Raw genomic sequence first — 24,923 nt, forward strand, 5'->3', positions numbered from 1 at the left:
ATTTAACACATTGGATTTTGCTGTGGTTTTTGCATTGGATTTGTGCAATTGAAATATTCCACCATGTCTAAACACAGGGGGAAGACAAAGCCTAAGGGGAAGACTTATTGTTGTTATCCTTTTTATTCGGATACATCGTAAATCTTCAAAACTTCAGCCCTATACAAAATTTCCCATAGAATTTTAAAAAACATTTAAGCTAAACAGACGCTAGTCCATGTTGGGTATGTGTACACTGTCTATGGTAGAGTGACAGTATAAGGAATCTTACCTTTTTTCCTCTCTGAGAGATATTTGGTGTTCTGGTGAGAAGTTTTTCCATGAGATATTCCCTGTTCTGTGAAATTAGCAAAAACAAGATTTAATTTGTAGTTAACACTTTATTTGATCAAACTGGTCAGGATCAGATATATTATTTATTCAGAAGAATGTACATGTGTACAACTATTACAAAGACACAAAAATAAAGATGGGCCATGTACCTTTGCTTTTTGGAAGAATTTACATTTTAGAAGTTCAGCTGCCGTTGGCCTAAAACAAAAAAAAAATGAAGACAAATTAATGTAAATCAAAACACTTACTTTTACTATAAGAACATCATTCATATGTCCGGAAATGTTGTGAAAATAAATGACAAGGCTTGTGACCACTTTTGGGGTATGTACACACAGGGCGGATACACTGCATAAAAGTACACAGCGTATCCGCCCCGGACACTGCAGGGAATTCCGGTCAAAAAACTGCAACAAATTGTTGTGACGTTTTTCGGCCAGAATGTCCGCTGCAGAAAACAGCACGTAAAAAAAACCAGTATATTCTTGCTCGTAGACATGGCGACGCGTCCTTCTGACATCCTGCAGTCCGGCCTCCTGGGATGACATTTCATCTCATGTGATTGGCTGCAGCAGTTACATGGGATGAAACGTCATTCCTGGAGGCTGGACTGGATGCAGGAGAATAGAGATCAGAGTAAGTATGGACTTTTTTCTGAGTTGCGATTTTTGCAGCGGAATCACAAGTTTTCCGCCACAAAAATCGCAACATCTGCTATTTGTTGCGGGTTTTACCTACCATTGAATTCAATGGGGAAAACCTGCGATAGAAAACCAGTGATTCTGCAGCATAAATTGACATGCTATGGATTGTAAAACCGCACTGTAGGTCAATTTATGAAGGTTTTGTGTGGCTGTATTTTTACGCAGCCTGTGGATGTGATTTGTTCAAATCTCATTCACTTTACTGCTACTGTAATACGCTGCAGATTTTCTGCAATGAAATTCGTTGCAGAAAATCTGCAGTATTTACACTACGTGTGAACTAACCTTGGGCCACCTCTCTGGTGGGTCATACTGGCCCACCGGAGCACTCACTAATGGTTTCTCAAGTAGGCCCAGGTTCTAGCACAGTAATGGGCCCCAAAGTCCCATTGAAGACAACCGTACTGGGAGCTGATTTGGAGCCGATTGCTTGCTCTCACAAAAAATGGTGACCTACTTAAACAAATTGTCTAGTTTTGAAAACCCACTGTTAGGGAATTTTGAGTTAATAGAGCGGGGTCCTCGGTTTAGGTTCCTTATCTCTTGGCCACAGTGAAGAGCAGTTACAAGGAACATCTACTAACTCTGGAGGACCTGTCCTGTCCTGCATTACACAGACAACCCATTCATTTCAAAACGCCCTGTGTATTGCCTAATTTTCCCTATAGTGGCGCTACAGGGAAACTGAACACTTACTGCCAGGTTAACCTACAAATTACAGCCGGTTGCTGCTGATGGTCTCAGCTTACTGTCAAGAAACCCATCTTATAAGTAGGGATTGTCCATAGACGACAACCCCTTTAAGGACAGCACATTATTGGGACAGCATCCTCTGAGATATTATACCAAATGACAAAAAAATATTGTGTGATGTATTAATGAAGCTGACGCTCCTCCGCCTCTCCATGCCCCGTCACCAATAATTGACAGGCGCTGATGTATCTACCGTAATCTTTCCTAGCTGCTATAATACCAAAAGCACTATATTTTTGGTGATGTTTGGTATAATAGTTCAGTAGATCTGTCATGATAATAAACTGCCCTTAAAAAGGACACTATATTCTTATGACAGATCCTCTTCAATTATATATGATCTGTGTGACCAATAAACTGCAATTAAAAATGGATGTGCACATGTTTTGTATAGATTGATGTTGGCCCCTCTAGTGAACCCAAGGCACACCAGTTAAAAATTGACCCCCTCCCCCGAATAATTTATGCCAATTTTTTTGTTAAACGAAAGGGTGTACCTCCATTGTTTACCCATATTAGTGACCTCAAACATGACTCTTAGTGAAATTTTTTACTTTTATGTACAGTGATTAGGCCCCCAAAAATAACTGTATTAGTACCAGCTCTAATATCTTATTCCATTATCAGCAATCAATGGCTTTGCTTAAAAAAAAAAAAAAAAGCTCAGTGTATGTTGTGGCGGAACGGGTGGTGGTTACAGGCATTGTACCCAAATAAAGGTTAAGCCTGCCGCAAACCGTCGCACTCCCGCCATCCGGGTGCCATAGCTTAGATGGTTGCCCGGTGCTAGATGGGGATATGTCCCCTCAAACTGCATTACGTTATGTTTGACAACTAGTTGATTATATTATATTGTATTCAGTGCTGCTTCACTGTCCTCCCCTCTAGGGTTAATCTTATACTGAAGGAGAATGAGTCACAGGCTGCAAGCGGGAACTTGTCTGAGGGTAAATAAGAAAAAGGAGGGGGCAAGAGCAGGATGCACATGGCCTGATGCCTGAGGGAGGGGTGAGTGAGGGAGATAGTGGTGCTGTGTGAGATTTCAGTCAGTTGCTGTCGAGGAGAGGATGAGATAGCAGTGTGAGCTGCAGGCAGGGGCTATCTACCTCAGAGATGGTACCTGACCTAGGGACAGTAATAGAGGACAAGTGCTGGAGTCCCATCTAACTAAGGAGGATCTGGAGACACCCCAAAGGATGAAAGGTACAGTGGAGAGACCCCATAGTGAGGTAGCCTGTCCCATCCAGCCCAGAGGGGAGAAGCAGCGATGCATTGGTTCTGTGTGTGTCTGTCCCTGTTAATAAACGCGCCTCTGTGGCTTGTCCCCTGTTAATCTGTGTCGCCTGAATCTATCGCCCACAATCTCATGGCGTAAACCGACCCCCACTGACCCGGTTTCGCCAGATATGTTACCATGTGTTTTTTGCCACTATCACTTTAAAATTTTCTGCAGTACTACAAAACAGTATAAAAATGATACCGATACATAAAGTGTCAGAGAATTTATTTGTTTGTGCAGAATTCAGACAACAAAATACTTCAGCTCAGTTTATCTTTCTATTCTGTCCATGCTCTATGACCTTGCTATATTTCTGTAGAAAAGATAAGAAACAAACCACAGGGTTTGTAATAACAAGAGAAAAATGAGAAAAATAATAAGAAATGAAAACCACTCATCTCTTTTTTTAACTTAGAAATAACTTTATCATTATTTCTACACAGGAGTATAGAACTGTAAAATACATGTAGATATATAGATTCATGCACACATGCACACACACACACACACACACACACACACACACACACATAGTTTTATACACATACTGTTATTATGTATTTTCTGTAAATACATTCAAAACGATGTGCTATTTTGTTTCCTAACATATTATTATGGGGGTTGAAGCTCCGTTTTTTGTCATCTCGAGTAGCAAATGCCCTTTGTCCCTTCACACAGCCATAAATCATAAAATTCTGGCTGCCTGCAGACACCACAAGGGGGAGCTGAGTGCATACATATTTATACGGCTATAATTAAAGTCATTGGCAGCAATATTAACCATTTCCCAACATCCAACATATATCTATAGCAGATGTCGGCAAGGTATGTATAGAAAGGGCTCAAGAGCTGAGCCCACTCCATAAGCAACAGGTATCAGCTGTGTATGACAGCTGACACCCTGCTCTAATGGCTGGGATCAGAAATACCTCCAATCTTGGCTGTTTAACCACTAAGATGCCACGGTCAATAGCGACCAATAGTGATTGTCCCCTCTGTCATCCCACGCCATCCGCTGATGGGTTGTCATGGCAACCTGCTATCTTTGTCCTTCCATTAACCTCTAGCTAGGAGCAGGGGCTCAATAGAAGAACACTAAAAGCACAATACACTTGCACCAACGTTCTAACGATTGCTTGTTTAGGTCCCCTAGTAGGACTAAAAATAAAGTAAAAATTAGTTTAATAAAGTTTTTAAGACTATATATAAAAGTAAAATATTAAGTTAAAATTTAATTAAGTTAAAAAAAAAACGTTTCAATTTTTACAGTAAAATAATTTAAACAATAAAAAAAACATAATTGGTTTTCCGCGTCTGTAACGATCCAAACTATTGAAATACAGCATTATTTATCCCAAGCGGCGAACACAGTCAAAAAAAAACAAAGAAACGCCAGAATTGCTGTTTTTTGGTCACCTCGTCACCTAAAAAAAATGAAATAAAAAGTGATCATAAAGTCATATGTACCTCAAAATGGTACCAATAAAAACTACAGCTCGCCCCTCAAACGACAAGCCCTTATTAAGTTATGGCAACAAAAAAAAAAAAAAAAAATCTATGGCTTTTGGAAGAAAAAAAACTAAAACTAAAAAATTAGAACTGGCTGAGGCGAGAAGAGGCCAAGTGACAAAATCACCCTCTAGTGATGGCTGCTAACAGCCTTTGTAAAAACTTGCGTGCCATGTCGGATATTATGGGATACTAGGCAAGTATCCTATAAAAACTCACATTATGTACCTCAGGCAGACACAGGGGTAGCTAAAGTATCTCTATAGTGTGAAGACCCCACCAAACAATTCTCCATATCTCACTTTCTTCTACCATTGTGACTTTGACATGCGGGGCAGGAATTGAAATTTTGGGATTATCTTCAGTCACCCCCGAATTTTCAGGTTTTTAGTAGAGTTAAGAGTCACAAATTCACAATGTCAGACAAACCCAGACAAGCAGGAATATATTTTGGTCTTATTTACTCATTAGAATATAATAGAGCAGCAGAACATACAGAATATAACTACAGTAGAATCACGTGTTGTGCGCTATTATCACTAACTTCTATGAGAAATCCACAGTAAAGTCTCCGTGTCGAAAATACCTCAGGCTGTGAATATTTTTGGTTTGCTCTTTTTTTTTTTTATTAACGTGGTTAAATTGTGTTTGATGTCTGCAAAAATTTAATACTGAATGTAGTGCGTGTCCGGAGATTCTCAGTCACTTACCTCTTTGATGGGTCTTTCTGGAGACAGAGTGAAATTAGTTTCCTAAAAGATTTCCCATATTTCCTCATCATCTCCTTATCTTCTACACCAGTTTCTAAAGTTGGAGGATCATTTTGCAAAGTCAACATTAGAACCTAGAGAAAATATTGGATATTTAGGGCACGTTCAGACATGGCGGACAACTTCCACAGCAGATTTTGTCGTGATTTAAGGCAAATCCGCAAAGAATCTGCTGCAAATTTTGCACATGTTACATTGCGCAGGTTTTATCCTATGCATTGAAAAAGGGTGAAATCTGCTGTTAAAATCCAATGCCTCTCCGCAAAAGAATGATAGAAAATCCACAGCATGCTTTGATTTCATTGCAGATTTTTACTTGGATTCCGCTTGTATTGTACTGTAAATTGCTGCGGATGTGCAAAGGAATCCGCAGTAAATCCGCTAAGTCTGAACATGCCCTTATAGGATTGATACAATGCAGCTGTAGGTTTCATATGAAATATACCTTTAAAGTGAATGTCCACCAATTGACACCATTTTTTATTTTTAACTAAATAAGTTGAAAATGGGGTGAAGAAAAAAGTGACAACTGCTCTGGGACAATTTTGTGATACACAGTAGGCTTGTGAATTTAAACTATAGGATAAGATAGGAACTATTACCTTCATTGGAGGATACTTGTGATAAGGAGCTGAACCCGTGGCTAGTTCAATAGCTGTAATTCCAAAACTCCATATATCAGCTTTGAAGTCATAACCTCTGACCTAAGGGGATGGAAAGTAAGAAACGTATTAGTAACAATCACGACTTCTACTATTCCCCTATTATTTAATGTATGTAAATATATATATATATATATATATATATATATATATATATATATATATATATACACATACATACACACACACTCAATATTGAAATTGCAACACCAAGAAGGGCAAATCGTAAGGTTTTGCAAACCGAGGAAGTATCAGGTGTCACTAAGATCTGCAAATTATCAAATTTTCAAGCATCGAGCTCCAGCCTGTGGCATGTGGGAGGCTAAAAGCCAGATTGAAAGCAAAGTTTTTTAGCCACATGAAACCTCAAAAATCGGATCAAGCGGTGTGGGATGATTGTGCGATGCCTCCTGTTTCACGATGTGCCTGTTATCGCCACTTGTCATAAACTGAGAGGGACGGAATCCTTGAACTGAGAGACATTGGTTTATCACTCTGGCATATCGCTGCACGCCTAGGCTGTGATGTAAGAACTGTTCAATGCTGCATGTCCCGGAGGTTGGGAGAACAACAACAAACGGGAAAGACAGCAAGAGGTGCGCGGAGGCGAACCTCTGTACGGACAAATCATCTGATTGGAAGAATGGCACGTAGTGATCGATTCTATACTGCAAGTGAAATTGGACGTCACATCCCAAGCCTAGGGCCGCAACTAGTGTCGAGACAAACCATAAAGAGACGTTTGCACGACATTGGACTATGAGCCAGACGTCCAGCTACAGGTGTTCCATTGACTACATGCCACCGCTCTCAAAGGCTATCATGGTGCACAACAAGGCGGCAATGGAGGCTAGAATGGAGGTCTATTATATTCAGTGATGAGTGCCGATTTTGTCTCGGATGCAATGACAGCCGGAGATTGGTCTGGAGACCATGTGGGCAAAGCCATGAAGAGGCCTTCACATGGGAAAATCACACCGGTCCTACTCCCTGCATTATGGTGTGGGGTGGCATAATGTACCATAGCTGGACCCGTCTAGTCTTCATTTCAGGTACACTAACAGCTCGGGAGTAACATTGATTTGGTCGTGGAAGCAGTGGTACGGTCATTTCTCCAAAGTGTCCCAGAAGCCGTTTTCAAACAGGTCAATGCCAGGCCACATGTTGCTCATGCTACTGTGATCATCCTGTATGGCCTAAACGCGCTACCATGGGCTGCAGAGACTACGGACTTGTCTCTCATCGAGCACATATGGGACGTCATTGGTCGACAATTGCAAAAGGAGCTGCCAGCAGTCAATCTTGATGATTTGCGTGCACAAGTGCATTCAGCGTGGCATAACATTCCTCAGACAACCATTAATAACCTCATTGATAGCATGCTAATGTGTGTAAGTGCGTCTATTTCTTTGTGTTGTGCTCATACTCGATAATGAATAAATCAAGATGTTTGGAATATTTTGTTTCCGTCCTCTTATCATTTGCATATCATTAACATGTCTAGCAATCCTGTGATTTCCACAATTCCAAAACTTTTCCTTCTTGGTGTTGCAAATTCAATGTTGAGGAGTGTATATATATATATACATACACACAGTATACATATATATTTATATATAATAGTGGTAGCCATGATGCAAGTTATATTGTTATGCTATGCTTACAGTCTGGATAGATATTGAAAGTTAGATATTGAAATTATTATAGCAAATTTGTTCTGCCAAATGGTAGAGGTACCAGGGAGCGAACCCTCATTGATCTGACAGATTTATTGGCCTATACAAAAAAACACATTAAGATTTATCCATGGGGTGCAGAGGCAGAAGTCGCACCTGAGCCCTGGCTCAAAGACACATAAGAAAAAAATAATATTGTAATTGCCACATGGTAGATGGGGGGGGGGGGGTTGTGTTAAATATTTTTCATTGGGGCCCAGGAGCTTAAAATTACGCCTCTGGGTATATCTAGCGCCAGTCTGTTATGAAAATGTATAGAATCAAAGACTGAACTGTAGGTCTTTATCTTAATAAACTACAAACAAGAAGCTAAACTTGAAAACCTGAATATGTGATAAAGTGACAGAAGTGGGGCCAGTCAGTAAATGTCCTAAACAAGTGCATCCCAAGGTAAGGCGCAGATGGAAAGAAATTATCATAAGCTGCACGGTCCTTTCTCTGCACTAATCTCTGGTTTAGTAAAATCAATGACTGGTAATATTATACTGGATTCAGGAGACAAATGAAAGCCTAACTGAGGAACACCATATTTTTAATTTAGGAATGGACTAAGACCACTGATGTTGACGCTTAGACATCCCCATGTTCTGGACCGGTGAGACTCTAGTAAAGTTTTTGGAAGCCCTTCCCAAACTACAATTAATGCATAAGAATGATACCAGTTTATATATAAGAATTGAGGGCCCCATGAGTAGACTAAATGTATGGATTCTCAGGGACAATTGTGCAGCCAACAATGCTATATAATACAATTATCGCCTGCTTTTACGGGATATCTCAAAACTTGACTTTGAGAATTTAGCTTATGGTGTATTTACAGAGCCAGAATGTACTCACTTCGACATCTGTAAGTTAGATAGAGAGCCCACTCTTCAGCCCCAGAGCCAGAACTCTGGGTGCTGAAGGTCACTTCTGCAGTCCTTCCGAAAAGGACAAGCAGACACTGCTTCAGCAGGAGGTGGTTAATCAGGGGTTCCTCCTCCAATCGGGAAGTTCATACAATGTACAGCAGGTGTTCAGCGCACTCACTGTTTTAACCCTATCTGGGCATCTGGACCTTTAGTACTCAAACGCATACCTGTTCCATTACTTCTGGAGCCATCCAGCAGGGGGTGCCGACAAATGTTTTCCTTACTTTATTCCTTGTCATATCGCCACCTGTGGCTAAAAATGAACTAACACCAAAATCTGAAAAGAAATAAATACACAAAATTAAGTAAGGAAATGCAAAAAAAGTTTGAAGTGGATCAGTAGTTTAACCCTTCAAAAATCTTTATATTCTTAAAACCAACTTAGGCTGTACTATAACCTTATATATTCATTTTAATTAACCCCTATAGGCCCAACCTATATTGGGCCTTCTAAACCGAGTTAGAATGGGAAAAAACAGCATGATGCCCTTTGCAGTATTAATAATATGCTAACTTTATTTTATCACTTTTCACTGCGGCATATAAGCACTTAAATAGCCGGCATCGGAACTTTCTGTTACCTCTGGAGCATGAATTACAGCTACGCTCCCACTAGTAAACCCGTAAGCAGCTCAGCGGTGCCTGCAGGAGCATCTATATGTATCTATATGATCAAATGACGTTACATACTGTGCACTTAGACGTACAAGTACACCAAAATGCGCCATGGGTTTAATTAGATGGCAATGCGTGGGTTTCTTACTTATTCATTTTAAAATGATCAGGATATGATGAGAGTAAGTAAAATAAGCGAGGCAGACGAGTATGTTCATGTCCTAGCCTTAAAAAACACTACGGGCAAAACGGATACTGACGTGGCTCCACTACACAACAGACATGCTGCCGATTTCCAAATCCATTCCATGCCTTCCCAACTATAGCGGAAGAATACACTACATGTTACCAGGGTTTACAATCCCCATTCACATGTAATGTTCTTGTGAAAACCTGTAACAAATCCTCCATATCTGAACACGGTCTATGAGTGATAACCACATGTTTTCTGCGGAAAAAGTCTGACAGACATCCGCAGGTTTTTCACATTGTAAACTTACATGCAGATTCAGATGCGCATTTCCTCCAATTTCAGTTACAAAGGGTAAAATTTGCAAGAATTCCATGCAACATCCTCAACAGATAGAGCATGATGCGGATATGGAAAACTTCAACATCTCTGAACTCTAATCTGTGTGTTTCTGCAGCATGAATCTGAAATGTGTGAAGACTCAGAGAGCAGCGATTCAGACACATTTTATCTGTGTTATGGACGCAACAACCCACATACAAAGTAGACAAAAAGTTAGAAATTTTGTCTTTTTTCATTCTACTATTTTCTAATGCCAATGGGACTGTGAGCGGTTCCTGACATTTGGCTCGCATGTAGCTTAGATTATGTGGGTCCACATTATAACAAGTGGGAACATTTACAATCTCTGAAATATTTTTCTACGCTGTCTTAATTGCTACATTTAATTTAAATATTCCAAACTCCTGAAGCCAATGTGTGCAGAGTAGCAAGGTAAATAAAGCTTGGATACATTCCTGTTCAGTTATATAATAATTAATAGACTGAAGTCCATTCTTGCCCATTATGCGTATTATATCATTTTTCTTTCCTTCTTTATCCTTTCTCAGTGGAATTAAATTACTTGCAATCTCCTAATCAGTCTTCCTAGATGGAGTCCGGGAGAATTCAATTCTTGCGACCTTCCATCGTGTATATTATACTACTTTCTATGAGAGCACAAAAATAAATTCTACAGTAGCTTTCAATTACCACTATTTTCTGTTAGCACTCGTAAATCACATTTACTATAGATGGAAATGCTCATACTCTTACTGTAGTATCACTCTAAAAAAAATAACATATCGGAGACGATTGGAAATTAAATGGCTTCCAACTGAGTGTGACACTTTTGTCATTGTATTCTTCTCTGAAAGTTATAAAACTTTACAAAGATTGAGACTGAATTTACTAATTTAATTCTCTAGACATTACATTATATTTCTGTATTTATTTTCTATTATTTTTTAAACAACCAGGTCTACATTTACAGTGCTCAGTATGCTCACTTTTTTGGGGCCAGGGCCCAGGGGTCAAAGAGGCTCAGAAACACTGGCCTCTAAGACCACGTACAAAATGATTTGAATGGGTGCTTATGAAGGTGCCTGCCCAATGATGGAGACAACTACGCAGCTGTTAAATGACAAAAGTCCTCTCGACCTTACGATCTTCCATGATCTCATTGGTGAGTGCAAGACAGGAAAAGGAAGCTGAAGGAGATCAACCTGAGATACGCAGATTGATTTAAGTTTCTTCTATCCCAGGCTGAAAGGGTAATTAAACGTTCGACAAACTTCTGACATATCAGACGTTTTGATTGGTAGGTGTCCGAGCACTGAGACCCCCACCAACCACTAAAACAAAGCGAAAGAAGTGCTCGTGTGAGCACTGAGCCGCTTAGTTTCTGTTTGGCTTTTTTGGGAAAGATTCTGCCGCTTCCTTTTAGCGATTGGTGGGGGTCTCAGTGCTCGGACCCCCACCAATCAAAACTTCTGACATGTCACTATGAGATGTCAGAAGTTTGTCAAACGTTTAGTTGCCCTTGAAGGACAGTGCCATAGCCTGGAGAGGTAGGTAACCTACTTGACATTAAGTATAAAAAAACGAAACCCTTCATCCCCCTAGACCACTGTGGAGATATAAAAAAAACTATTCCTAATTATCCTAGACCAGCAACGTTATCACTATGCTAGAACAATCTTTTACGATTAATCAAATCTCCACCCTAGATCAGGAACAGTATTACCACTGCGAGTGCCCATAGACGTGGCAAAAAGTGTACCCAATTTTCTGCAAATTCCTGCGATTTCACGGCAAGTACAGGTGAAGGAAATTGTTTTTCATGTGCATCACCTGTACTTGATGCAAAACAGTGGCAATTCGCAGTAAACGGTGTGCATTTTTTTCCGCACAGTTCTTGGCCGCATTGTGTACGGGCATAATGACCCCTTTACTACCTCCAGACCAACAGGAATATTGGCATTAAAGGGGTTGCCCGGGACATTTAAAAGACTGCAAACAGGGTACGTGATAAAACAACAAAATAAGTATAACTCTTCTGGTAAATCCGCCGACACTACCGCTCTGCCGCAACGGTGCTCCTCGTCGGTCCCTGTTGCTGACCAGCAGTGATGATGTTCCAGCTACCGGCATGTGGCTGCTGCAGCCAATCACTGCGCTCAGTGATCGTGTGCCACCGTACTATCATCACAGCTGAGGACACTGATTGGCTGTAGCAGTCAAATGCTGATAGTCGTAACGTCATCAATACTGGATAGCATAAGCAACGCTGGAGCGGCAGCGCTGGAGCAGCAGGGAATTTACCAGGTAAGCAATACTTATTTTTTTTATTTTATCCCATCCCATGCATGCAGCCTGTCTTTTAAATGTCCTGGACATTCCCTTTCACCCCTAATCCACCCTAGACTACTTTGAAAATTTAGTGTCAACCCTTAACTGCCCATAAAACGGCTCGCTCCACTGAAGGACAGCAGTAGGTGAAATTGTGCCATTACCTGCTATCTGTACTGATCCATCTTCTCCCAAGAGGATATTTCCAGCCTTTAGGTCCCTGAGATAAAATATTAAAATTATTATATTTCTTCAAATCTAGTCAAATCTGATATAACTGTATAAAGGACATCAAAAATACTCGGCTGATTCAGTATTACTAAGAAATACATTTATGCTTGTGACTCAGAAAGAACATAAGATCAGGAAATGTGTTTGAGCTTTGATCTGCATTACAATATATATTTTCTACTGTATTAATCACAAGAGATCAATCATGATTAAATAAAATAACCACAAAAAATACATTTCACATACGCTTAAACTGGGTAGAATTAAAATCCATGCCTATCGTTTTGCTTCTTTGTTGATGATTTTATTTTAAAAGCCACTGACATGCAAGCTAAAAATTCTTTGTACAGTATATCCAAGGACAAGAATATAGGTATAAATACTACTGCATACTGTTGTTTATACTGTATGTGGTGTCCGAGAGGAATTCCTAGAAGATTTGTCCAATCGATCTATTGCACAAATACAGATCTTCTGAAAGGGGAATTATATACATTCTCTTTAAAGTTCTTCCACGTCATAGATACAATTGTAGCATTCATAAAATTTTAGCTCGCACTGTTACAATAATTGATATTGTGTGTTCAGATAAACACATCACACAGTGAAATCTGAGCAGAGCACGTAATCATAGAATTCTTCAGCTAGGTGGTACTTAAACGTAGTGTACTCTGTGACCTTTGTTTCCCATGGACACTTAAATTTAACAGCACACCCAGTGTTTGGGCATGATATTGCAAGTAAAACTTTTCAGCTGTTTAATTGTGACATAATTAACACAACTACAACAGTTATTGTAAAATAGCAGACAAATGTAAATGATCTCATGGCGCTAAAAGATTATTTTATGCTTATGACAGTGAATGGAAACATTCTTGCTCACTTCCAGAGGCTGAAAATCTGTGCTGAACACGCCCAAATGACAAAGGAGCGCAGTTCATTAAAAGGGTATTTGACCGTTTTCGTAAATCTATAACCAATAATAGAGAGTGCCTTTTCATCAGGGGCAGACATGGGGCCCAGTAGGTAGAGGGGTTCACTGCCCTCTTAAAAGCAGCTGGCAGCTACTTCTACTGCATGTAAGGGAATAAACTTCTGTTCAAAGGCATGACAGGGCACAAAGGCCTCTAATTCTCACGATAGGTGGGGATCCAGCTATGTCTACCATCAAATCTCTATTGTAAAAGTTCTACACTTATGTGAGCACATTGGGTCACATTTACAAAACTTCTCTACCCTGAATTTTATTCTCCAATAGGAAAGCACACAAACAACTCCAGCTTGTACCTGTTTATTGCCACTTGGCATTGCAATAAAAGTTGAGGATAATGTTTTGTAAATCAAGTAAAAAGCCCAACCTTTTTGTCCAAGCAAAAATGTCATTGTTAACAAGAAAAGTAATAGGGGAGCTTTATAAATGTGGAATATATGAGCTGGAGCCAGAATCTCAGCTTTTGAATGATACAATGATGAAAGCTCTGCAGGAGAAAAAGTTTGACTTCTTGGTTCTGTGTCTGTGAAAGGGATGGAGGAGGGCAAGGTGCAATAAATGGGTATGGGAGTATAATATATCCTTTTTAATTTAATAATTCATGTATTATTGATGTGGAAATGGTCTGGATACCCCTGGCAGCAAAAGGGTTACATTTGAAAACCATCTTATACATGTTTTTTTTATCATTCTAACCATTGCACCTTTGCTACAGACGATAATTCATACCTATGAATCTGTCCATTCCTGTGTAGGTAATCTAATCCTTCCAAGACTTCTTTAAGAATAGTTGCAATAATTGGTTCTTCTAACACGCCATTCTTATGTTCACCTCTGCCGACCACATCTTTTATAATGTCCAACATGGATCCTAAAACAAAAAAAAAAATTATATATTCTTTGGCACCTCAACTAAATGCTCCAGGCAAAACTAATATACTTTGTTATGCCTGTTGCATGGACTGAGGGGGCGGTGCGTGACGCAAGCAATCAAAGAGCACCACAATAAAAAATCCCTGTGTCATACATCGGCCCTTCAGGTCCTGCACTGGTCATAACTCAGCTTAATCCTATCCAGTAGGCACTTTCTTTTGTCTACTTACTTTGTCACCTATAGACACATGCCTACATTGCCTAAAAACTTTTTTTTGTCAATTTCTAAGGTGTCAGGATGCAACAAGCCGAAGAATGAGATGGAATTGTAATTAGGAGTTAGACCAGGAGAACTATAAGAATCCAAAGGGCGAAACAGGCGAATAATCCAGAAAAAAAGTTCAAGGTCAGGATTCTGAGTCAGGAACAGAGTCAAAACAGAAATAGGAACAATAGCAAACCACAGTATACATGACCCGAGTGGACTGCTACCTGGACTCTGCCCCACGCGTATCGCTGCCTCCAGGTGCAGCTTCGTCAGGGGTCGCCTGATATCTACAGCGGATCGTGTATTACATTGCATTGTATTATATTGCATGGACTTGGTTTTGGTGTCTTGTTTTAAATGTTTTTAACCCTTTGTAACCTAATAAATGAGTATTCTCAATATTTTTGGGTGTGCGCTTCCCTATAATGTGCTTTCTGTCCTCCAAATGCCAGTCTATAATTTGACTGGTATAAAAATAAAATGCAACCCAATGACCTAAAACAACAGACTATTGTCTAGCCTCGAAATAACTAATCCCTCCAAAGTGCTTATTAAATATTTTTCTTGGCTGAACAAAGTCTACCGACCAGTTTACTTTTGACACTTTATCAAGTTTACACATTGACGAGTAGAATACTAATTATTAAATCAACTAGTAAATCCAGATTTAATGCTTCAAGTGGTGCTACTGCTGATGACTTCTAGCTTTGGTTCAAGCTTCTCAAACATCTATCTGAGTTTCTCACGATTCACCAGCAAAATTACTTCTGTGACGGCCAATCAAATATTAGCAGACATCATGGTCAGTTTACATGCAATCATAGAGCACATTCACCTACATGGACTTTATGTTCATTAACCCATAAAAACCAACAAAAAAACTTAAAAGTGCATGATACAAATTATGTAGAAAGTTGTTAGAATCGGGGGCATTTTGCTGTCTTCATTCTGGGCACAATCTTATTTGAAAACCCCCCTTTATAAATCCAAGCTTGCCTCTGAAACTTATATGCTATCCCTAAATACCACCACCCAATCCAACGGATAATCTATATATATATATATATATATATATATATATATATATATATATATCCATCCTTACTCCACTATTATACCTCCAGTCCGCATTCCCAAGCCCTAACTAGCAGTAGAATTGTCATTGATAAGTTTATGTGCTGTGTTTTGCATGATCTGATGATATATTCACTTCCCATGCAAGCCAAGGTAATTTCATAATGCATATCCCATAAATAATGTGCAATTCCAGTATACCTCTCCAACATGCATCTAAATATACAACTTCAAACCATTACAAAGAAACCCATTACCCCAATGTTGCTATAGATCACAGTTAAATTTTTTATTTATTAACGTTACCTCCACTTAGTAATTTCATAACCAACCACAGCTCCTCCTTCACAACAAACGAGGTATAATATGTAACGACATTGGGATGACTGCACTGACTCATGGCTTGTATTTCTTTCTGAAAAGAGACATATTGCGGAGATTAGTCATTGTCAGAAGATAAAAAAACAGAATACACAATGATTAATACCTTTTCAGATCACATTTATATCACCTTCAATGCATATCTTACAGTGCAGGGAACAATGGCATATCATGCTAATGACACAAACGTGTAATGACGAGAGATGGGACCATCTCACTATTCAAGTGTTGGAGACCGCTCGTGTATATAGATCCAATACACTGTGATGTAATAAAATGTGGTGGCAGGTCATGGGGTCATTGCAGATTCTGCATTAGGGCCAAGCAGGGTCAGACTGGCCCATTGGATTACCTCCAGTGGACTATAGTTCTGACACAATAAAGGGCTCCAAGGGTCCAGCAGAAGACAGTCCCATATGGAGGAGACTTTGGAGCCAACCCAATATGACACTGGGTCAAAGAAACTTAAATCTACACCTCTGTACAGAACTTTTAATAAAGATTTAAATGCTGTTCAATAAATAGTAATATTTAACCATCTTCTACAGAACATTTAATGGAGGGCACTGATTGTGACCCATATACACCCTTCACAGCAGACAAGTGACTTCAGGATAGATCCAGGCCACTGTTTCTCTTCCTCATGAATGCACACTGTAAATTTCATGCAATCCCTTGTTCTGCAGCTAGCTGACACTCCTACAGGCTATTTTAGATTTTCAGGGTAATCCTTTCACACATGAATTCTGGCTTTTGGACGCCATTCAAGGTTTTATTATGGTCCTTCAAATAAGACTCCAAATCAAGGTCCACTATGTGTCTGCGTCCAATATTTGTTTTGGCAGTCAAGTAATTGCTTTGACAGTACAAGGGAACATCTCTGGGCAGGAATTCAAGTTCCAATTTCCTATCACATTAAGCTGCAGAGGTTGGAAATTCTCACTGCTAATTTATTGAAGATCCAAGTATAGTTGTAGTCAAGTTCTTGTTTCATAATGAAATGGCAATAACCATGAATGAAGAAACTAGTAACATAGCTGATAGAGAGAGAAAGATAGATAAATATATCTTTATATAAATCTGAGCTTTTTTTCCTGATACTGAGCACCAAATCTTTCCCATAATGTCAAGATTCAAACCTAGAAACTCCTCTTTCCCAGGCAGTAGCTCTTCTGACTGAGCTATTAATGGTGCTGGACAGCTCCACTGCTGAATCTGTTGTCTAGTTAATTTTGATTCTTGCCTCTCCGGATTCCTTGTCTTGATTACCTAATTATCCTCACACTTTTGACTAAATGTAAAAGTCTGGCTCTTGCATTTCCTAATTGCGAGACTATTGAGTTTCCTGTTCCTTGTTGCCTTTCTATAAACTGTTGCTGCTCATCTGTGTACTGAACTTGACTGTTTGCTGACCACGTCTCTGCCTCACGCTACAACTTGTTGCTGCTTATATGCATACCCAACTTGGATTATTTCCTGACCACGTCTCCGCCTTACATTACAACATGTTGCCGCTTAACTGTCTACTGCTCCTTAATTGTTACTTAACTGCTCTTGTTTTTATCATCCTCCTGGCAGATCGTTTGAACTCTGAATCTGCTACAGACCTTGACACATAGTCATAAAATATAGCATGCTGGCTACCTGTAGCGACCACTAGAGGGAGCTTACTGGATACCATAATAAATGGACTAACTTAGATCTACTTAGGTTTGATCAGTATTAGAATTAGATGGTGTCAGAGGCACACTGAAGCTGCTGTCAGCCAAGCCGTCAGTCCAGCTCACTGACGGATTCGGCTTACAACCACGTTATTCAACTTCTATGTAAAATGGCTACATAAGAGCTGCAGCGCTAAAATGGACCAATTTTTTTTTATAAATGTCTTTTACAAAAGTGCTTATAATCACCATAAACATATGTTACATTTGTAATTATACAAAAATGTCACAAAAGGTTTCCATAGCATTTAACTCTATGGCTATGCAGATGATTTGGAGCTCTGGATCAGAAAAACAAAAACGCTGTTGCTGTTGTGTAGTCTCTTCTACAGATCGATGATGATAAATTTGTAATGCACAATATACAGGTTCTGATTTAAGTTCCTCTAAGTAAAACACCGTCCTGTAGAAGCTCACGTAAGAAATGTAACAAAACAGAATTGCTGTATTATGTAAACCAGCAGTAATATATGTTTACACAATGAAACATTCACACACTCCCTGTCATTTCATATCTGGCTTCAATCTCTGGAGTTTACAAATTCTCTGTCTGCAGTAAGGTAAGAGTGCGGCTCGAATGATGGAATTTGATGCAACAGACTTTCATTTCTGCACATTTATTAACTAAAAGTAGAAAGCAATGTTTTTTTTTTCTACATCTATGGTTAAAATATATACACTATATGGACAAAAGAATTGGGACGCCTACACATTACAGGAACTTTTATGACATCCTATTCTAAATCCACAGGCATTATTAAAGAGTTGGTTCCCCCTTTGCAGCTAAAACAGCTTCCATGCTTCTGGGAAGGCTTTCTACAAGATTTTGGAGTAGGTCTGTTTTTTGCCAATTCATCTAGAACAGCATTTGTGAAATCAGACGTTGATGTTGGACACGAGGGCCTGGCTCGCAATCTCCGTTTTAGTTAATCCCAAAGGTGTTGGATGGAGTTGAGGTCAGGTCTCTGTTCAGGCCGATAGAGTTCTTCTACACCAAACTCACCCAGCCATGTCTTTATGGACATCGCCTTGTGCACTGGGTCACAGTCATGCTAGAACAGTAAAAGACTGGACCCAGAAAGCATTTGCCAAGTGAAGGGTCTTCCATCCTGTGATGGTCCATGGTCCCAATGCTGCTGTAGTGAAGAAATACTCTACAAGAATAGCTTCGTAATGGAAGCCATATGGAGGCACCGTACAACGCCGTATGGAGGCACAACGCCGTATGGAGGCACAACGCCGTATGGAGTCCCCGTGGAACGACACACAGTTTGCCTGCGGGTGTGTAGTGCATAGCCGCAGTGACCCATGCATGCAATCGTACAGCCTCCATGCACAAGACTCTGATGTGTTTATGAAGCCTAATTTGATTGAGCCAAACTCATAAATGCCAGATTAACACAAATATAATGCCTACTGTCGGGAATTTTCTAGCAGCTAATCTCTCATTTGACTTCTATGTGATCAAATTAATTCCCCATTTATTTTATTTAGAGGAAATGATTTCCATAAGCATGAATGAGAATGGCTGACCTGTAATCACCCATGCAGGACGAGACATGTCTATCTGAAAGGACTTGGGAGTAATGAATAATTAATCTGCTTCAGTATAGCTTCCTTTGCATTCTGCTGCCTCCTGTAGCGTGCCCCTCACTGTGTAACTGAATCAGGACCTGGGGACATGCCTTTTCAACCTATAAAGTGCATTATTACTTATTTAACAAGTTTTAGCCAAGGAAAGCTAAGTTCTCTAAATAGTGCTGTCAACATATCCAAACTTGTCAGACCTTGCTGTGTTGGGGATAGCAAGAGGTTGTACATAGGACCAGGCTTAAAGGGGTAATCCCATCTTATAAAATGATGTCATTTCTCTAGGATATGCTATCACCCCCGGGATGTCCACAATCCTGAGTGTAAAGCATCCCTGGAACAGATTTAATACTGCGTCCCTTTCCCTGTTTTTCCCTGCACATCAGCCCCCAGACAGTCACTCTGCCGGGGACTTCAGCACGGTCACATTTTCCTGCACAGCAAGGTGCAGGAAAAACTTAGAAGCGGACGTAGCACTAAATCACCACTGGGGACCCTTCATTTACAGGATCGCCTGGTCCCAGAGATTAGACCACCATCGATCATAATGTGATGGCATATCCTGGTTTTATGCCATCACTTTATGAGATAGAAATAACCCTTTTACTTGAAGTTAAAATGGTCCCTACCATGTGCTACACGCTGGCACTGTAAAGTCTCTGTAAATGTGAACATACAAGTAAGGTACGCAGACAGCAGAGGGACCCCGTGCAAGAACAGTTACCGGTAATGAATTTCTTGTTCTACAATAGCTCATCATAGAGCACCCCCATCACGTCTCTCTAACAATTCACCAATAGTTGTGAGCCATGAGATTCATTAGCTGCGCCCCTCACATATAATCTAAGAGACAAAAGGAAACTGCTTTTTTGGTGGCAGCGGACCCCTATCTTCTTGACACAGACAGCTGAACAAGCGGCACATACTGTATGGTTCGTCCACCTCTGAACATAAGTCACAATTTGTTTGCCCAATAGAAATGATAACGGGCACTAAAAATGAAAATACTTAACACTTCCATCCATCAGAAGGCACCTGGAAAATGACAGTGAGATTAATCAATCCTTCAGATAAGGATCTTTTTTTTTTTTGGTGATGATTTCATAATATATATGTATAGAGGAGCTCTGTTTTTTTTAACTTTATTGAATTATATATTTCTGTCTGTATGCAGCAACACTTAGATGAAGCTTGCTGCATATGGATACAGGTAGTATGGAACTCAATTGGGCTTTATAAATCTGCATGCAGTGAACTCCCCCAAGTGGTGGCTACAGTTAGCCACTATGGCAATGTCAAGGCAAGCAGGGGAAAGCAGTTCAGCGCCCGGTCCACTCTCAGCATGGGCCCTATAGCAAAATGCTATATAGTAGCTAGGCCACTGATCTGCAGGGATCAAATTTAAGAATGTCTTATGGCACGTTCAGATGTGGCAGAATTTTTCGGCTGCAAATGTTGGTGCAGATTTGGGGCAATTACGCAACGAATCTGCACCAACATTTGCATACTTGACAGGAAATTCAGACGTTGCAGATATCACAGCGGACTTGCCACAGATTTTAGTTTTTTCATTGCAAAGGCTGAAATACGCAGTGAAATTCCGCTGCTTCTCCACACCAGACAGTGCATGCTGCACCGCAGCCTATGGTCCGCAGCGGAGTTTTCCGCAATGTCTGCACAAAGATAACTAAAAAGGTGTGGAAACCCATGGACAAAATGTCTGCAAAGGATTTCCACTGCAGACTGTCCGCAGCGGAATTGCACAGCAATTCCGCCACGTCTGACTGTGCCCTTATACATCTTCAAAAATATTTGTGCATTTATGCCTACTATTGTATCACATACATGCCAGCACATTTATATATTTTATGATGTTTCTGGCTAACACGGTACTACACTATTTTTTACTGTACTGTGTTTTATCACTAATGTTTTACGTACTTTTGCTAACAAGTGCATATATCCTTCATAACAGTGGAAGTAAGAACCCAAAATCAACCCATACTTACAAGTAGTTCATCCATGTTGGTCTGGCACTTCTCTAAGTTTATCCTTTTTATGGCGACCCGCTCTTGTCTGGGTTTGCATAATGCTGCTTGAACCACCGCTGTGGCACCACTTCCTAAAACAAGATCATTTACAGTGCATGTCATTAAAGTGATTCAGATATAACACAGAAACATATTCCCAGGCTGCAGGGTCTTAAGCTGGGCCTTAACTCAGAGATTTATCCATGATCTGACTAATAAGATACATTGTTAGGCCTCGTTTACACGAGCGTGATATACGTGCGTGCGACGCACGTGCTTTTCACGCGTGTCGTATGCACCTATATTAGTCTATGGGGCCGTGCAGACAGTCCGTGAGTTTTGCTCAGCGAGAGTCCGCTGAAAAAAACTCACGACATGTCATATCTTTGTGCGCTGTTCGCGCATCACGCACCCATTGAAGTCAATGGGTGCGTGAAAACCACGCATACCGCACGGAAGCACTTCCGTGCGAACTGCGTGATTCGCGAAACAGCTGTCAAACTGAATGTAAACAGAAAAGCACCACGTGCTTTTCTGTTTACAAACATCAAAACGGAGTGTCATAATGATGGCGGCTGCGCGAAAATCACGCAGCCGCGCATCATACGCTGATGACACACGGAGCTGTTATGTTCCTTTTGCGCACGCAAAACACTGCGTCTTTTGCGTGGGCAGAACGCATACGCTCGTGTAAATCAGGCCTTAGAATAAGGTTGGGGATCACACTTTTACCCTTAATTTGCTTCTTGGTTTGTTTTTCAATCCTGAAGCTCTATGATTTCTTGTGCATGTATTGAGAGGAAGTGACCTAAAACAAGTCAGTGTAGTGTGAAGGGGCACTCCACTGTACAGCAGTTCCTATATCCACATCCCTATCTGTAGCTAGATGTATAGGGGAATTCTGTAAAACATGTTTGATAAATTGTGTGTCTATGATAACTAAATGAATGCTTGTGACCAATGCTTTAAATCTCGTAAGAACATGAAATACTATCGATAATCTCATTAACTGTATCGGCCGGTCTGGGTGTCTGTATTACCAAACCGCAAATTTACTAAGTTATTCAGCAATACTACAGGACAGAAGTGCCACCTTTCCCATAAGCAAGTAAGAACTGAATAAGAAACTTCGTCTAATGCACTCACAAAGGGCACAGTCATCAGTGGGAGGCTCGTGTCTCCATTCCAAACACAAGAAGCATAGACGCTGCAATTCGGGGGCCTTGAGCTCAAATATGAGTGGAGTGAGAAGCATAGATGGGGAGATGGAGCTCTAAGGGTATGTTCACACTGAATTTTTTGACAAGTTTTTTGACGCGGAAACCGCGCCAAAAAAAGGCTGAAAATGCATCCCATTGATTTCAATTGGAGGCGGAGGCGGTTTTTTACTGCGAACGGTAAAAAACGCTTGCGGTAAAAATAAACGGCATGCCCTATGTTCGGGCGATTACGCCTCTGACCTCCCATTGACATCAATGGGAGACAGAGAAAGCGTATTTTGCTGTGTTTTTGCCCGTGGCACTCAATAGGCGAGCGAAAAACGCAGCGAATAAAGGCGCGAAAAACGCGGCACACCACGTGCAGGCAGATCAAAATCTGCCTGCAAAAAACTCAGTGTGAACAGGGCCTAATAGGTCAAGACTGAAATAAACAATTGTGTTTTCTGTTCAGTTCTGCAAAATATGTTTTCTCTCTCTTTACTGAACTTTCTTATTTGTTTCTTGGTTGTTTTACATAATATTTAGAAAAAAAGCTCAGTCAGATAAAACTCTCATGTATATTAGTCCCTGTGGCAAATATCATAAATACCCAATCGGGGATCCCGACACATCATTTGCAGACACAACACATGTACTAAAACAATGAAATACATTTAATCCGAAAATTGATGTTATGCAAAATCTGATAATCCGGCACTTGTTTTCAGCACAGAACTGCAATATAATTCACAGAATTGGAATACAGATATTCTTTCCTCGCAATTTGTTTGTTCAGCTTTTTCTTACTTATACCTGTACCCAAAAGCGAGCAGAAATGGAAACCACTTTAACTGTCAGGGTATGTTCACACGGCTTATTTACGGACGTAATTCGGGCGTTTTCCGCCTCGATTTACGTCCGAAAATGCGGCTCGATAGCGTTGGCAGACATCTGCCCATTCATTTGAACGGGTCTTACGATGTTCTGTGCCGACGGTCATTTTTTTTACGCCCAGCTGTCAAAAGGCGGGGCGTAAATAGACGCCCACGTCAAAGAAGTTCCTGTCACTTCTTCAGACGTTAAATGGAGCCGTTTTCCATTGACTCCATGGAAAAACAGCTCTATTTACGTCCGTAATTGACGCAGCGAAAAAGCGCCTCAACATGCCATGACGGCTGAAATTACGGAGCTGTTTTCTCCTGAAAACAGCCCCGTCATTTCAGCCGTAACGGACGCTGCCGTGTGAACATACCCTAAGGGTATGTTCACACGAGGTCATTAGGTCCGTAATTAACAGACGTATTTCGGCCGCAAGTACCGGACCAAACACACTGCAGGGAGCCGGGCTCCTAGCATCATAGTTATGTACGACGCTAGGAGTCCCTGCCTCGCTGCAGGACAACTGTCTCGTACTGTAATCAGAAACTAAGCAGCACAGCGTTCACAAGATGCGCTTCTGCAGCTTCGTTTTAGCGATTGGTGGGGGTCTCAGTGCTTGGACCCCCACGATCAAAACTACAGACATGTCACTATGACAAGTAAAAGTTTTTATCTACAACTTTTTGAAGAGTTTTTTTTAATAAGTATGTGATTTTAATCAATTTTTATATTGACTTTTATTAAAAATGTCTTTTACTTTTTAAGATACAACTACTATGTTGTATCATATCCTATATTCTGTACATAGAAGCTGTATTGTTCTCCCAAAACCATGGCCGACAGTTTAGCTGAGCTGATGGCTGGGCTGAAAACTAGTCCTTCGTGTCTCTGACGCACAGGATCCAGTTAATTACAATCACATCTAAGTTCATGCAGGGCCAGCTTTCAGCCTAGCCATCAGTTCAGCTGAACTGACAGATTCAGCTTTGACGGAACGATACAGCTTCTATGCATACATGATACATAGAAGATGTATCTTAAAAAGTAAGAAAAAAAATTATTTAAAATCACATAAATTAGATTAATAAAAAAAAAATAAATTATCTTCAAAGGTGTACATATCCTTTAAAGCATTTCAGCCATCATTGTCTTATATGCAAGGAAATATCCTAGCGATATGCCATCACTTTCTGTGATGGGAATAACCCTTTAATACATATCCCTATTTGAGCCTTCATTACTGTTACTGCTCCATAAAAATAAATTCCCCATCTGTGAAACACTAAAAAAGCTAATTTTCACAGGTCTCGCTCATCTCTAAGGGGCATGCACAGCATCAATGCTAGTGAAAATTTGTGAAAACCTCTATAGGAGAAGTAGTGGCTGCCAGTTCCTGTTGTCACTTTTTGAATACAGTTATAACTAAGAAACAGCACAAGAAATGTATTAAAAATGTAAGAGAAAATAATAACTTATATGTCCAACTTCACAGTCAATTTTTTTCTATTTCCCCAATGCATCTAAACCAAAAAGCAACTTTGCAAATAGTCTTCA

The 24,923-nt window shown here is 40.2% G+C and overlaps 1 protein-coding gene across 2 annotated transcripts in view; it reads right to left on the reverse strand.

The window, feature by feature from the left end:
- Positions 1–24,923, reverse strand: part of STK39 (serine/threonine kinase 39) — a 249,303-nt gene that overhangs the window by 188,743 nt on the left and 35,637 nt on the right. For both annotated transcript variants that reach the window (XM_075829402.1, XM_075829403.1), the window contains exons 2-10: positions 21,271–21,383; positions 15,876–15,984; positions 14,084–14,225; positions 12,297–12,352; positions 8,825–8,934; positions 5,951–6,052; positions 5,289–5,422; positions 483–531; positions 272–337 (exon numbers count right to left, since the gene is read on the reverse strand). In XM_075829402.1, coding sequence (XP_075685517.1) covers positions 272–337; positions 483–531; positions 5,289–5,422; positions 5,951–6,052; positions 8,825–8,934; positions 12,297–12,352; positions 14,084–14,225; positions 15,876–15,984; positions 21,271–21,383 — 881 coding nt within the window. The remainder of the gene's footprint in view (positions 1–271; positions 338–482; positions 532–5,288; positions 5,423–5,950; positions 6,053–8,824; positions 8,935–12,296; positions 12,353–14,083; positions 14,226–15,875; positions 15,985–21,270; positions 21,384–24,923) is intronic.

Source organism: Rhinoderma darwinii, chromosome 6 (assembly GCF_050947455.1).
Source record: "Rhinoderma darwinii isolate aRhiDar2 chromosome 6, aRhiDar2.hap1, whole genome shotgun sequence".
NCBI classification, from domain to species: Eukaryota; Metazoa; Chordata; class Amphibia; order Anura; family Rhinodermatidae; genus Rhinoderma; species Rhinoderma darwinii.